This window comes from Eublepharis macularius, chromosome 3 (assembly GCF_028583425.1).
Source record: "Eublepharis macularius isolate TG4126 chromosome 3, MPM_Emac_v1.0, whole genome shotgun sequence".
In the NCBI taxonomy this organism is placed as follows: domain Eukaryota; kingdom Metazoa; phylum Chordata; class Lepidosauria; order Squamata; family Eublepharidae; genus Eublepharis; species Eublepharis macularius.
Window position 1 is genome coordinate 83,614,324 of NC_072792.1, and position 12,837 is coordinate 83,627,160.

Genomic DNA, 12,837 nt, shown 5'->3' on the forward strand with positions numbered 1-12,837 from the left:
ACAAGGGTACTCCAGGTTCATTCCTTTAATGATAAGCCATGCTTTGTCATTATGTATTAATTTTGATGAGGTGGTTAGAATGTTGGAGAGACCTCGGTTCAAACCCCCACTCTACCATAGAAGCTCATTGGGAGACTGAGGCCAGTCATCCTTTCTCAGCCTAACCTACCTCACAGGGTGATTGGTGAAATGAGAAAATGGAAGGAGGGGAGAATCATGATATAAGTTGCTGTGAGTCCAAATGGGAGAATGAATGCATGCACACATGCACACGCATGCACACACACACACACATGAATGAATGAATGAATAAAAATAATGACAAAACAAAGGTAAAGCATGTCTCTGCATACATGGCCATTACAGCACCATCACACAGTTCAATATTTTCATGCTACACCTAGACATCAGGAATTTTTCTTTTATTATGTCATAGTGCCGTACATTCAATGCTCTTTATTAATCAGTCTCTGGAAGGGTTTTTTCCCCCCTGACTTCCATAAGATATTCATGTGAAAGGGCTGTTGAAACTCATGAGGCTTACGTTCCTTCCATAAAAGTAATTTGCCCTTTGTATAGCAGGAAGCTCCTGCCATTTTGGAGAACACCCATACCAAAGCATACTCCTTTTGAACACAGCTCAGAGGTCTCCTGGGGCTTTCTCTTTTGATCCAGATCAAAGCAGAGTGGCTATGGGAAGAGTATTCCTGTGGTGCAACAGAGAAAAGGGGAAAGGGTATGATTTGGGAGTGAGTGCTGGAAAGATGGGCATGCAGACCCCAGCCTGTGCCCCTCACTCCTTCTTCCACAGTGGGGTTGCCTTTTACCACCAGCATAAAGAAGCAGCTTTACTTTCAAGTACAAGCAGTGCCATTATTGACAACTGAATGAAACAAGTTACAGATGAGGTAATGATGGACCAAAGTGGACCAAAGAATGCAAAATTGTATCTATAATTCACCCCCGCAAACAGAAGATTCTATTTTATGTATTATGGAAAGTCTTAATATTCATTATCCCTCTATCATTGTCTCCACTAGCAGGAGAAGACATTTTTGTTAAGTTTAACATTCCTTTACAGGCTCTCCTTCCTGTTTATGTGTGAACTGCTGTTTTAGATATAGGTATAGTTTTGAAGTTGATTTCTTTTTTGACTGTTCGCTGTCTTGAGAGCCTTAATTAGGTGGAGAGGTGGGATAAAACTGTTTTAAATAAATAATAAATAAAATAAAAGGGGGAGTGTTTTCAAGTGAAAAAAGTTGTTTGTGTGATATATCTCCTGCCATACATTTAAATCTGTTCTCTGCTTTTCCTCCCAGCAATCCATACAATTGCACATTTATTTAATGTAGAAAACTCTGTGAATGCACGTAATGAAAAGGAAGCAACCCTTCAATCTGTGCTATCTCATTTGGAAGATAAAGGAAATGAAACCTACCTCAATTTTGCCCGCAAGGAACTCCCAGTAAGCAACCATGTAACCTGGACAAATAACTGATTAATAACTATTTGCTTTCCTTCCTAATTGTACACAATTCTGTTCTGCAATAGATTGGAGCATAGGGGGCAAATAGACTGAACAAATTGATAGAGAATAGTTGGTAGTTTTTAGATACATTCCTAACAAAAGATCATGAGATATGGCCAAATCAGCTCTCTTAATGTTCAAAGCAGTAGAAACTAAACTGGTCAAGCTGCCTTTGGGTGATCTTTAACTCCTTTATAGCATGATGGGAAAAGACAATGTAACCAGGAAAGGAAATGTCCTCCAAAGGCCATGTTTCTTGAATAATAATTGATTAATACAGCTGTGAATGGTAATCTGATTTGGTAATTAAGTTGTTCTGAACAAACATGGAAATGTATCAGATCGATATCTTGCAAATAGTTTCAAAAGTTGATACTTAATTTCAGTCATTTAAAACATAATGATGAGCAGAGAGTTAAGCATTATTATTTATATTTCACAAACTAAGAAGTGCAACGGGGAGAGAAGTAAAACCCAAAGAGGATGTTCCAAAGCTAGATGCAACTTTGGGTCTTCCTCACTGCTGCGTGGATAATTGTTTCACGGCATGGATGAATGTAACAGCCGCATTCCCCAGTGAGACATCCACATTTAATGAATGGATTCTAGATTACCAAATTATTTCCAAGTCAGCTGAAGCCCTTTCATTTGAGTGTATGGATATTCTTTCACCTCAGTACTGCCTGCATTACAAGCTAGGATGTGGACGAGGGAAGTTATATATTAAAGCATTCTCTGGCTACTTGAGAAAGGTACCTCTGCTGTAGAAGCAGCAGTTAGCGGACTGGGAGTGGGCAGAGATGGCATCCACATACCCTGTCCTTGTGCCGCTCACTGCAGGCCTTAGGGTTGCCAGGTCCCTTTACTCTCCCCGTGGGAAGGGGAAGCTGGCACTTACCTTGTGGCAACCTCCTTGCACGCACGTGCTTTGCATGCACAGGGTCCTGGCAGGTACACTGACATTGCTTCTGGGAGTGACATCATTGCTCCCACTTTGGGCCCTGTGAAGGATGGGAGCATGTCCACTGCCAGGTGCGATGACATCACTTCAAGTGACATCATCACAACCGACAGGAGCACACCCACTGCACATTAGCCTGGGAGGTTTTTTGCCTCTCGGGCACCTTCCCCGGGCCTTTCTCCCCTGCCAGCCAGATGAGTGTGGCAGGGGGCAGAGGCTGGGAGTGGGGGATCCCCCACCCCCACTGGGGGCCTGGAAATCCTAGCAGGCACCATTCCCCCTCCCCTCCCCTTACATTCAGTCACAGTGGCATAGAACTGCTGGCATGACAACAATTCAGCCTTCTTGTGGCCTTTTCCACTTCAGCAGTGCAAAGCTGTACCATGGCTTAGCTATGAATGAGAAGGTCTCATTAAAGGTCATGGTGGAAGAGGGGAGGAGATGCAGAGCTAGACGTTTAGCTCTACCTGGTCTCCAGACTGGCTACAGGAAAAGCATCCACACAGATGCTCACCCTACAGCTGTTTCTCACCTCATCTTTTGGCTCAAATTGAAGGAGGCTTCAGGTGGGTAGCCATGTTGGTCCGTAGAAGAAGAGCAAGATTTTGGTCCACCTTAAAGACTAACTAGTTTTCCAGGGTATGAGCTTTAAAAGGAGTTCTCTTGGCTCAGGGTGAGGTTATATGAGGCTGGCATTTCATTTTTAAACACAGAACCACTAGGTTTAGCTTCATCATGTGGTACTTGGTAGCACGGAACTGTGTGACTCATTGTTTGCAAACATGACACCCATGTGTTAATGACATCAGTCCACTCCTGAGTCATCATCTTAAGACTATAACATGCTACTGACAAGGCTTAACATTGCATTATACTTTCTCTCATATGTATGGGGGTGAATTCTAGCAAAGCCCATGGAAATTAATTTAGGATGCCACCGGGGGCGGACTTGCCATTTAACTTACAGGGAAATTTCCCATTGGGCTCTTGCTCATGAGGGCTACTGATCGCCAGGAGCAAGCAGAGCCAAGCCCTGGGAACTTTGCCTGAGCCTTTGACCCCCTCATCAGCAATGACAGTTTGTGTCAGCTCACGATGCAGTGGATGAACTAATCCCCGTTGTTGGTCCCACTGTGCTGAGTGGCCCTGCTCAGAGCCATTGTCACTGAGAAGTGGACTGAGAAGTCCACTCCTGGATGCCACATAACCAAAAGATGAGGCCTCTGCTGGTTCCACAATGATCCCAGAAGTGCTGGCCTCTAGAAATATACCTTTGGTTAGCTTCTTCTGCAATCATTGCTGTACTACCACAGTGCATTTTCAATGGAATGTTATTACATTAGATTTTCAAGGAATAAGAAGCTACCCAGTTCAGTCTGTGGTATCTTTACTAATATCACCTTATGTGTTTCCTTTCATAGAACCCTGAAGGTGGCCTCTATGTAGCATTCACAACCTTGGCAGGTCTCAGTGGTGTTATCATTACACTGTGTCTAATATTAATAATCACATCATCTACTAAAACCATTCGAAGGTCGTACTTTGAAGTATTTTGGTTCACCCATCATCTTTTTGTTATCTTTTTTGTGGGTCTTGTCATACATGGAGCTGGGTAAGTATAGGTGTTCATCTAGCGAATACATCATTAGATATCTCAATGATGCCTGCGTAATAATCTCATTATTAAGACTAGCTAAAAGTCACAAAACAGTGGGCTAGCTTTTGAGATTTACCAAACTCTTCCCCAGGCTGGATGTTGTTTTTAGCAGATGTTGCTCTCAGAGGCCACATTAAGAGCTTTGTCTGTAGAAATTCAGGATGTGTGCAGACTAATCATGTGACTTGGTGCCCACAACAAAATATTGTAGGTTGCACCAAAGCATGCTTGGTCAAAGAAGCACTTCCTGCTACCTAGAATAATAGGTAAAAACTTACCCTGCCTGCACAAACCATCCTGAATCACCATCTTAAGACTATTATGTTTTAGATGAAGCTTCTATCAGTTCCCTAAAATTAATACCTCCTTTTCTTTTTGTTAACAATAGCCCTCTTCCCAAGATGCAGGGACTGCACATACAATCTACCTCTGTTCACATCTTACAGTAAATGAACATACAACCTGCATGTATGTGTGTACATCTGTTTGTAAGAAAAAGCCAACATACATTCACTTACATGAAAATGGGGACCACTGCCTGGATTAATGTGGGATTTTGATCACCTGTTCACCTGTACATGCATTGAATGTAACATGAGAATTACTCAACATATGTATAAAGAACAATCAAGTGTACAGTGTACATGGATTACACGTGTGTTCACTGTAAATTCTGGAGTGGGCTTCTGTGTACAGTGTGCCCTTGATTTTTCTTTATACGTGTATTGAGTAGGTCTCATGTTGCATTCAACTCATGTACAGCAGAACAGGTGCTACAATCCCACATCGGTCCAGGTACTGGTCCCTGGTTTCTTTTGTTAAATGAACACATCTTGGCTCTTATAAAAAAGATGCATGTACATATATGTAGGATCTACGTCTGTTCACTGTAACAAGTGAACAGTGCTCCAGGGTCTGAGGAAGCATATGAAAATTGCATGTTAGATCAACATTTTATTTTAGTTGATCTTAATACAAGTAGTATGATTTTGTTCCATTCTTTACTCATCGGGTAAGTCTTTTCAAACTCTATGGTCAGTTTTTACAGATTCCTTTTTTTCTTTACCTGCACAGAGAAGAGAGTGAAAGGCAGTATGGTTAGGCATTGAGGGAGATGGGGGGTGGGAAAGGAAAGAGCCTGTCAGCATGATGTGGGGGCGGGGGAGGGAATGACAAAATAAATTAGCTTTCCAAATTGCATAGAATGTATTTAGCTTGGAAACTGGTTTAGTAAACTACAACTCCATACAAACTATCTGGAAGCAAGATTCTAGTCCAGTATCACTTTAAAGACCAATGAGATTCTCCAGGGTTTAAATTTATGTAAGTCAAGCTGACTTTACCAGATGAAGGGAGTTTGACTTTCAAAAGCTTATACCCTGGAAAATCTTGTTGGTCTTTAAGGTGCTACTGGACTTGAATCACCTGAAACAAACTATCTGGGAGTAAGCGTCATTGTACACAGGAGGATTACTTCTGAGTAAGTGTGCATAAGAAAAAGAAGTTCATGATTTGACTCAGAAACAAAATTTTGCATCTTATAGCAAAAAAGAAACTATTCATACAAACGTCTAAAGAATGAGGGTGTTTTTTTACACAGCCCAAATGTCCTTCATTTTCTTATACCATTTGCCCCACCCCACTATCCTTCAGCTGTAGGAATTGGGAGGCATGTCTCCTATTCAGGCAACTTGAGTCTGTTTCTGGCTTTCTGCTGCCTCCACATGCCAGTCTTTCACAAGTAAATGAATACGATAGGTCCTATAATGTGTAAACAGAAATGTTTAATGCTTTTCCACTTGCATGAGCAATAGTGCTAGATATTTTACAGTACCTGTTGATCCCAATAATAAATTGTGCAAGTAGAAAGACAAGTTGGGATAGCCAACACAGTCTTTTTAGTATGTTTCTACTTGCTCAAGGACTCCACTGCACATGGAAAATTTCCACTGGATCCAACTCAATGACTGGGAAGGCTATGATTTGACATTTTACTGGATTGAACTAGCATTACTAACCTCCAGGTAGGGACTGGAATTCTGCTGGAATTACAGGTGATCTTCACAATACAGGGACCGGTTCCCCTGGAGGAAGCTTTGGACGGCAAAATCTGGTATCACATTCTTGCTGAGCTTTCTGTTAGCAGAGATGCATAGTAAGCAGAGAAATATGGAACATGGGAGCCTGTGTTACAGACTGTACATAGGAGATAGAAACAAACTTGCACTCAGAGCCTTGTTTAAGCTTTAGAAAAGAAACAAGAGTTCTTTATTGTAGGAACTCCATTCAGGATAGGAAAGATGAGTGATATTTATATCTAGCTATCTAATCTAACGATACCAGTGAATGATAGGATAATAGATTCTCTGGTTCTCAAATCTTCCCCCTACTTAGCATCTATGTATATTATCAGTTCAAGTCTGCTGTTAGCTGGTAGCTTGAGCTTGAAATGTGCTGTACCTTTCAGGTATCTGACTAGTCTCTTGTCTGTGTTCCAGTCTTTGGTGGATTGTGCTGAAGATTTTCTGCACAGTAGACCCACTGCAGGACTAATGTCAGGTCTTTTTAGTGTACTGATGTATAGTAGCTTGCCTATAGCAGAGCAATACTTGTCAGAAGGTAGCTTTTCACTGTTATCTGGTTAAATTATATAGATTACTTCTATAGGAGTTACAATTGGGTGTAACATCTTTCATATTCACGAAGGCTGTAAATTCCCTGATCTTTTGTTCTTGGTTGATGAGAAATCTTTCATCTTCTTTTCTGTATAGTTGCATGCCTAGGTATTATGTTTTCTGATGGCTTGATTTCAACATGTTTACTCAGATGTTGAACAACTTTGCTGTCATTTGAATTCTCACACACTAGAATCAAATCATCCACATAGGTCAATATATGTCCATTTGCCATCTTTCTGCTTAGTGTAAAGACAAAGATTATTTCCACATTTCCTGAAGCCTGTTTGAATGAGCAAATCATTCAGTTTCAAGTTTCAGACTCTAGCAATTTGTTAAAGTCCATAGATACTTTTCTGCAGTTTGCATACAAGTTGTTCTTGACCTGGTTTTACAATCCTGGTGGTTGTTGCATGTAGATATCCTCTTCTAGATTTCCATGTAGAAATGCTGCCTTTATTTCAAGATGTTCTGCATGCATGCCCTTGCTTGCAGCAGCACTTAGTAGTGTTCTCAGTATAGTGTGTCCCACAAGAGGTGCAAAAGATTCGTCAAAATCCTCTCCATATTTCTGGGAGTGTCTGTTTGCAACTAGTCCTGTTTTGTACCTTTGGACTGAGCCATGCTTAATCTTGAAGACCCAGTTGCACCTCACAGCCTTCCTCTTGAGAGGTACTGGTGTGAGTGCACATTTGTTGTTCTTGTATAGGGCTTCAATTTCCTCTTGCAGTTTGTTTCCATTTTTCTGCCTCCTCTGGTGGTAGCTAAGATAGTTCATCCCATGTTGTAGGTTCAGGTATCTCCACTGTTCTTGTGAGGTAGGACAGTTGGGCTGGAATCTCTTTGGTTGAATGTGTTGATTGCCTTAGTTCCACCTCTGCACCTCTGGTTGGTCCGGTGTTTCTGAAGGTGAAGCACTTGGTATTGCTGGGATGTTTACTAGAATTTCTTCTAGTTCTTTTGGTTCTTTCTTTGGGCAGTTGATATCAAAATACACTATTTGGTTGTTCTTTTCAGTGTTGGCCCCCTCTTTGCTTTTGTAAAAATATACAGCTCTATACACACTGTTCCTGTTAGTATATAGATCAAATTTTCTGTATCCTTTGGTTTGTGCTGAATATCCATGAAGAATTGTTTGGACCTTTTCTCCTTTAGATATAGGCATAGGCCTTGCTTCCAAATACTCTTATGCAGGGCCAGATCTAGGGTTGCCAGCGCCCAGTGCAACCCTTGTCTGGCCCTGTGTGCGCGCGCACAGCGCCTGCGCACTCCCGGCACTGCATGATGATGTCACTTCCATGACATCATCATGCAGGGGCGGGAGGCGTACTGCCCACACAGCAAGCCTGCCACCTCAGTGCCCAGTGTGCCGTGGAGCTGGCGGCGATGGCGTGGGCGTGCACTGGGGCGGCTGGCTTGCCACACACACAGGACCTCCCAGCCCTGTGCTCAGCCACGTGCAAGCCAGCCACCCCAGTGTATGTATGTGCCCCTGCCGCCAGCTCCGTGGTGCACCATGCACCAGGGCAGCTGGCTTGCCATGCAGGTGGCTGAGTGCAGGGCTAGGAGGCCTTCGGTCCGGTTCGCCTGCCCTGTGCCGCCCGCGTGGCAAGCCGGCCGCCCCAGTACACGATGCACTGCAGAGCTGGTGGCAGCGGCGCAGGCATGCTCTGGGGCGGCTGGCTTGTTGCGCGGGTGGCTGAGTGTAGGCCTGGGAGGTCCTGTGCACATGGCAAGCCAGCCACCCCATTGGCAGGGCAGGTGAGGGCCTCCCAACCCTGCGCTCAGCCTCCTGCTCGGCAAGCCATGGCATGCTCCTGGCAGCTGGCATCCGTGACTGGCACCCCCTCTTTGGTGGCGCTGGGGGCAGGGTGCCCCCCCCAATCCCGCCCTGCTCTTAGGTGTTGCACATTTGGTGCATGACTGTGCCAGAACTGATAAGGTGTGGCACCAGTAGCTTTTATTGGTAGCTTGTTCTCCCCCAAATTGATTTGGTAGCTGAGCATCTCACCACGTCTCGTAGTGTTCTATTTGTTCTGGGTATATGCTACTCCAGTTTGTTCTGGGTATATGCTTCTATGGTCTGGTGTTGGAAGCCTTTCTCTTTCTGGAATTGCTTTGTGGCAGGTGCCATGTATTCTGTGCCATTATTTGAATACAGGATCTGTAGTTTCCTTCTAAACTTATTCTGGACCATAGCTGTATAATCCCTAAGATGGTCCAGCATCTAGGATTTTTCACTGAGGAGACATATTACAGTGTATCTGCTGTGGTTGTCTAAGAATGTCAAGAAATATTTGAGCTTTCCCAGAGCCTGCAGAAGTAGAGGTTCACAGATATCTGGGTGGATTAGATCAAGTAGCTTCTCTGTCTTGCATTTCACTATGCTTTGGAAAAGAAGGTTTGGTTGCCTCAGAAGAGATGCAGATTTCACATGCTTGGTTAGGTACATCACAATGTTTCAGATCAATCCCATTGGCTAGGCTTGGTTCCTGCATTTGCAGAATGTGCTCATAGCTGGTATGACCTAGTTTCCTATACCAGAAATGCAATATGTTTCTGTTGTTGTCTCCCTCTAGATTGTAGAGACCTTTACACAAAGTAGCCACAGCATGAGTTTCTCCATTTAGAGAATTTACATACTCCATCTTTATCATTAAATGTATAGCCTTCCATATTTAGTTTTGACTGGGATATTATATTGGACTTGAAATCAGGTGCATAAAGCACATCCTTTAAGATCAATTCACTTGTTTCTCCATTTGTTAGTCTGCAATGCCTCACGCCACTTCCAGTTTTAGACTCTCTTCAAAATTTCCCATCAGCTATTGCAATAGGTTTGGGTTATATACTTTTCAATTCAGTTAAGAAAGATTCATGGTTGGCAAAATAAGCACTAGTCTCAGAGTTCAGTGTAAAACTATGGTTTTTGATTTCATCACCCATCAATATGTGATATGATGGGTGAAACTTTGGGAATCTCCCTGTCACAGGTCTCGCTATCTCTGTTTCAGTGGTTTATAGAAGTATAGGTAAGATTTTTAGGACAGACTGCCATCTTGTGGCTAAAATTTTTACAACCATCGCAACGAGTCTCTATTCTCTCCCACAGCCTCACAACCTCCCTGAAAGTATCCTCTGTAAATATTTGGGAGCCTGAACCATTTTCTCACCTTGTGAGCAAAGTCAACAGAAATATTCTCATCCTCTCTTTTCCTTAAAGCCTGTCTCCTCATCACTCCCTGGCTAATTTCAACAGAAGCAGGAGCAAAAGACATCACTGTCTTTGTTTCAGGGTAGCTAATTGCATTGGCAAACCCTCTTGGCAGAGAGAAGTACAAAGGAACAATTCTCGGTTTCTAGACCTCATCCATGGCAGAATCTGTTTCTCATTCATGACAGAATCACAGTCCCTTAACTGGTTAAACACATGCGTAAGGCAAGTTAGATGCTTATCAAAACATGCCCATTCAGAATAGCAGATTGAAGCCAATTGTCTTTGGAATTGGTTAATTATAGCCCATGCATCCTTTTTGTGATATAATTCTGGGAGCTGAAATTTATCTCTTGCAGTTGTTGCCTCACTCACTGGCTGGATCCAACATTATGTCTGCAAATGACTATCACTGTCTGTCTCACAGAGACTATATAGTACTGGTAAAAGTGGTCAGTGTGAAAAACAGTATTGGCTATCATGAAGATATACATTACACAAGCTAAAACATATGTTCCACATGTACAGCAAAGATATTAGTTTTATGAGATCTGTTTAATTGATATTACATTGTGGTTATTATGAATGATTAACTTTATTTATACCTTATTGACACTTCTTATTACTCCTAGACAAATTGTACGTGGACAGACAGGCACTAGTTTGGAAGAGCATAATCCAAATGATTGTGACAAACATTTCACTCAGTGGGGGAAAATACGAGAGTGTCCTATACCACAGTTTTCTGGAAATCCTCCTATGGTATGATTTTTAAAAAAACACAAGCATTAAAGACGTGTATTTGATAGCTTAATTTTTGCAAAGTGCTAAACTTACTAAGTGATGGTATCACTCTACTCTGCTCTGGTTACATCTCACCTAGAGTATTGTGTTCAGTTTTGGGCACCACAATTTAAGAAGGATATAGACAAGCTAGAACATGTCCAGAGGAGGGCAACAAAGATGGTGAGGGCCAGGGTCTGGAGACCATGTCCTATGAGGAAAAGTTGAAGGAGCTTGGTATGTTTAGCCTGGAGATGAGATGACTAAGAGGTGATATGATAACCATCTTCAAGTACTTGAAGGGCTGTTATATAGTGGATGGCACAGTGTTGTTTTCTGCTGCCCCAGAAGGTTGGACCAGAACCAATGGGTTGAAATTAATTCAAAAGAGTTTTTGGCTAAGCATTAGGAAGAACTTCCTGACACAGTGGTCCTTCAGTGGATCAGGCTTCCTCAGGAGGTGATGGGCTCTCCTTTTTTGGAGGTGTTTAAGCAGAAGCTAGATGGCTATCTGATGGCAATGCTGATTCTGTGAACCTAGGCAGATCATGAGAGGGAGGGCAGGAAGGGTTGCATCAGTGCTTAGTTCTTGTGGCCCCTTCTTACATGCCGAGGATCACCATCTTGGGGTCAGGTAGCAATTCTCCCCAGGTCAGTTTGGCTAGGGATCCTGATGGTGTTTTGCCACCTTCTGGGCATGGAGTATGTGGGGAGGGGGGTATTTGTGAATTTCCTGCATTGTGCAGATGATTGGACTAGATGACCCTGGGGGGTCCCTTCCAACCCTATGATTCTATGATACCAGAAACATACAGTGGAATCCTAAGAAGAGTTATGTCCTTCCATGGGTTTAGAAAGGTGTAACTCTGCTTAGGTCTGTTCAGTTATAGTCCCACTAGATCAGGACTTTGGCTGAATCCACATTTACTAGCGCAGCGCTAAGCAGGCGGAGTGAAAGCATCTTTCTGGCACATTTTATGATGTCATCGCGCCATGATGCCGCTGTTGTGGCGCGATGACATCATAAAATGCACCAGAAAGACACCCTCACTCCGCCTACTTAGCACTGCGCCTGTAAGTGTGGATTCAGCCTTATATAAGTTCTTTCCACTTCAAATAATAAATATGTACAGAACATGTGGTAAAAGAAAAAAATAAATAAATTATAGGTCTGTATTTGGAGAATAATTAGACAAAGGCAAGGTTCCTCTTTACTAGGAACAGTCTTCAGAAACTAACACATGAATAAAGTAACTTCTTAAACAGATACAAAATATAACCATGAAAGAAGAAGTTGTGTTCTTAACATAGGATGTGGTGTAACATGCTCTATATTGTTTCCTGAAGGACACAAGTTGGTTGACCCTAATTCTTTTGTATATGGGTGCGTATATACACTCAAACATACTTAGAGCCAGTTTGATATAATGGCTAGAGTGACAGACTAGGATCTGGATGACCAGGGTTCAGTTCTCTGCTCTGCCATGGAAGCTCACTGGGTGACCTTGGGCCAGTCACAAACACTCTCAGCCTAACCTGTCTCACAGGGTTTGTTTTGACGAGAAAATGGACAAGAGGAGAATGATGTAAGCTGCTTTGAGTGTCTATTGCAGAGAAAGATGGGGTATAAACGAAGTAATTTTTCAAAAATAAAAATAAAAACACACACAACCGTAAGGGTATTAAACAGAATTTTATTACCACATAATCTTTTCCCTTTCCTTGCTATTATATTGTTTTTACTTTTTGACAGACATGGAAATGGGTAGTTGGTCCAATATTTCTATACCTCTGTGAGAGGCTGGTGCGGTTTTGGCGGTCACAACAAAAAGTTGTTATTACAAAGGTATGTGTCACAAAAATGTTTTACATCTTTAATCCAGCTTGAAATGTTTCTCATGTATCCAATTACTCTGTGATTAGCACCCATAAGGACTGATTCTGAAATAGTAGTTCTACTTAAGAAAGCAGTGTAGAAAATCCTTAGGGATAAGAAAAATGCCAGAATTTTTCCAGCTG

At 42.4% G+C, this 12,837-nt stretch overlaps 1 protein-coding gene across 2 annotated transcripts in view; it reads left to right on the forward strand.

The window, feature by feature from the left end:
* LOC129326782 (cytochrome b-245 heavy chain) overlaps positions 1–12,837 on the forward strand; it is a 52,310-nt gene that overhangs the window by 25,496 nt on the left and 13,977 nt on the right. For both annotated transcript variants that reach the window (XM_054975122.1, XM_054975121.1), the window contains 4 exons: positions 1,320–1,465; positions 3,911–4,101; positions 10,668–10,797; positions 12,572–12,664. In XM_054975122.1, coding sequence (XP_054831097.1) covers positions 1,320–1,465; positions 3,911–4,101; positions 10,668–10,797; positions 12,572–12,664 — 560 coding nt within the window. The remainder of the gene's footprint in view (positions 1–1,319; positions 1,466–3,910; positions 4,102–10,667; positions 10,798–12,571; positions 12,665–12,837) is intronic.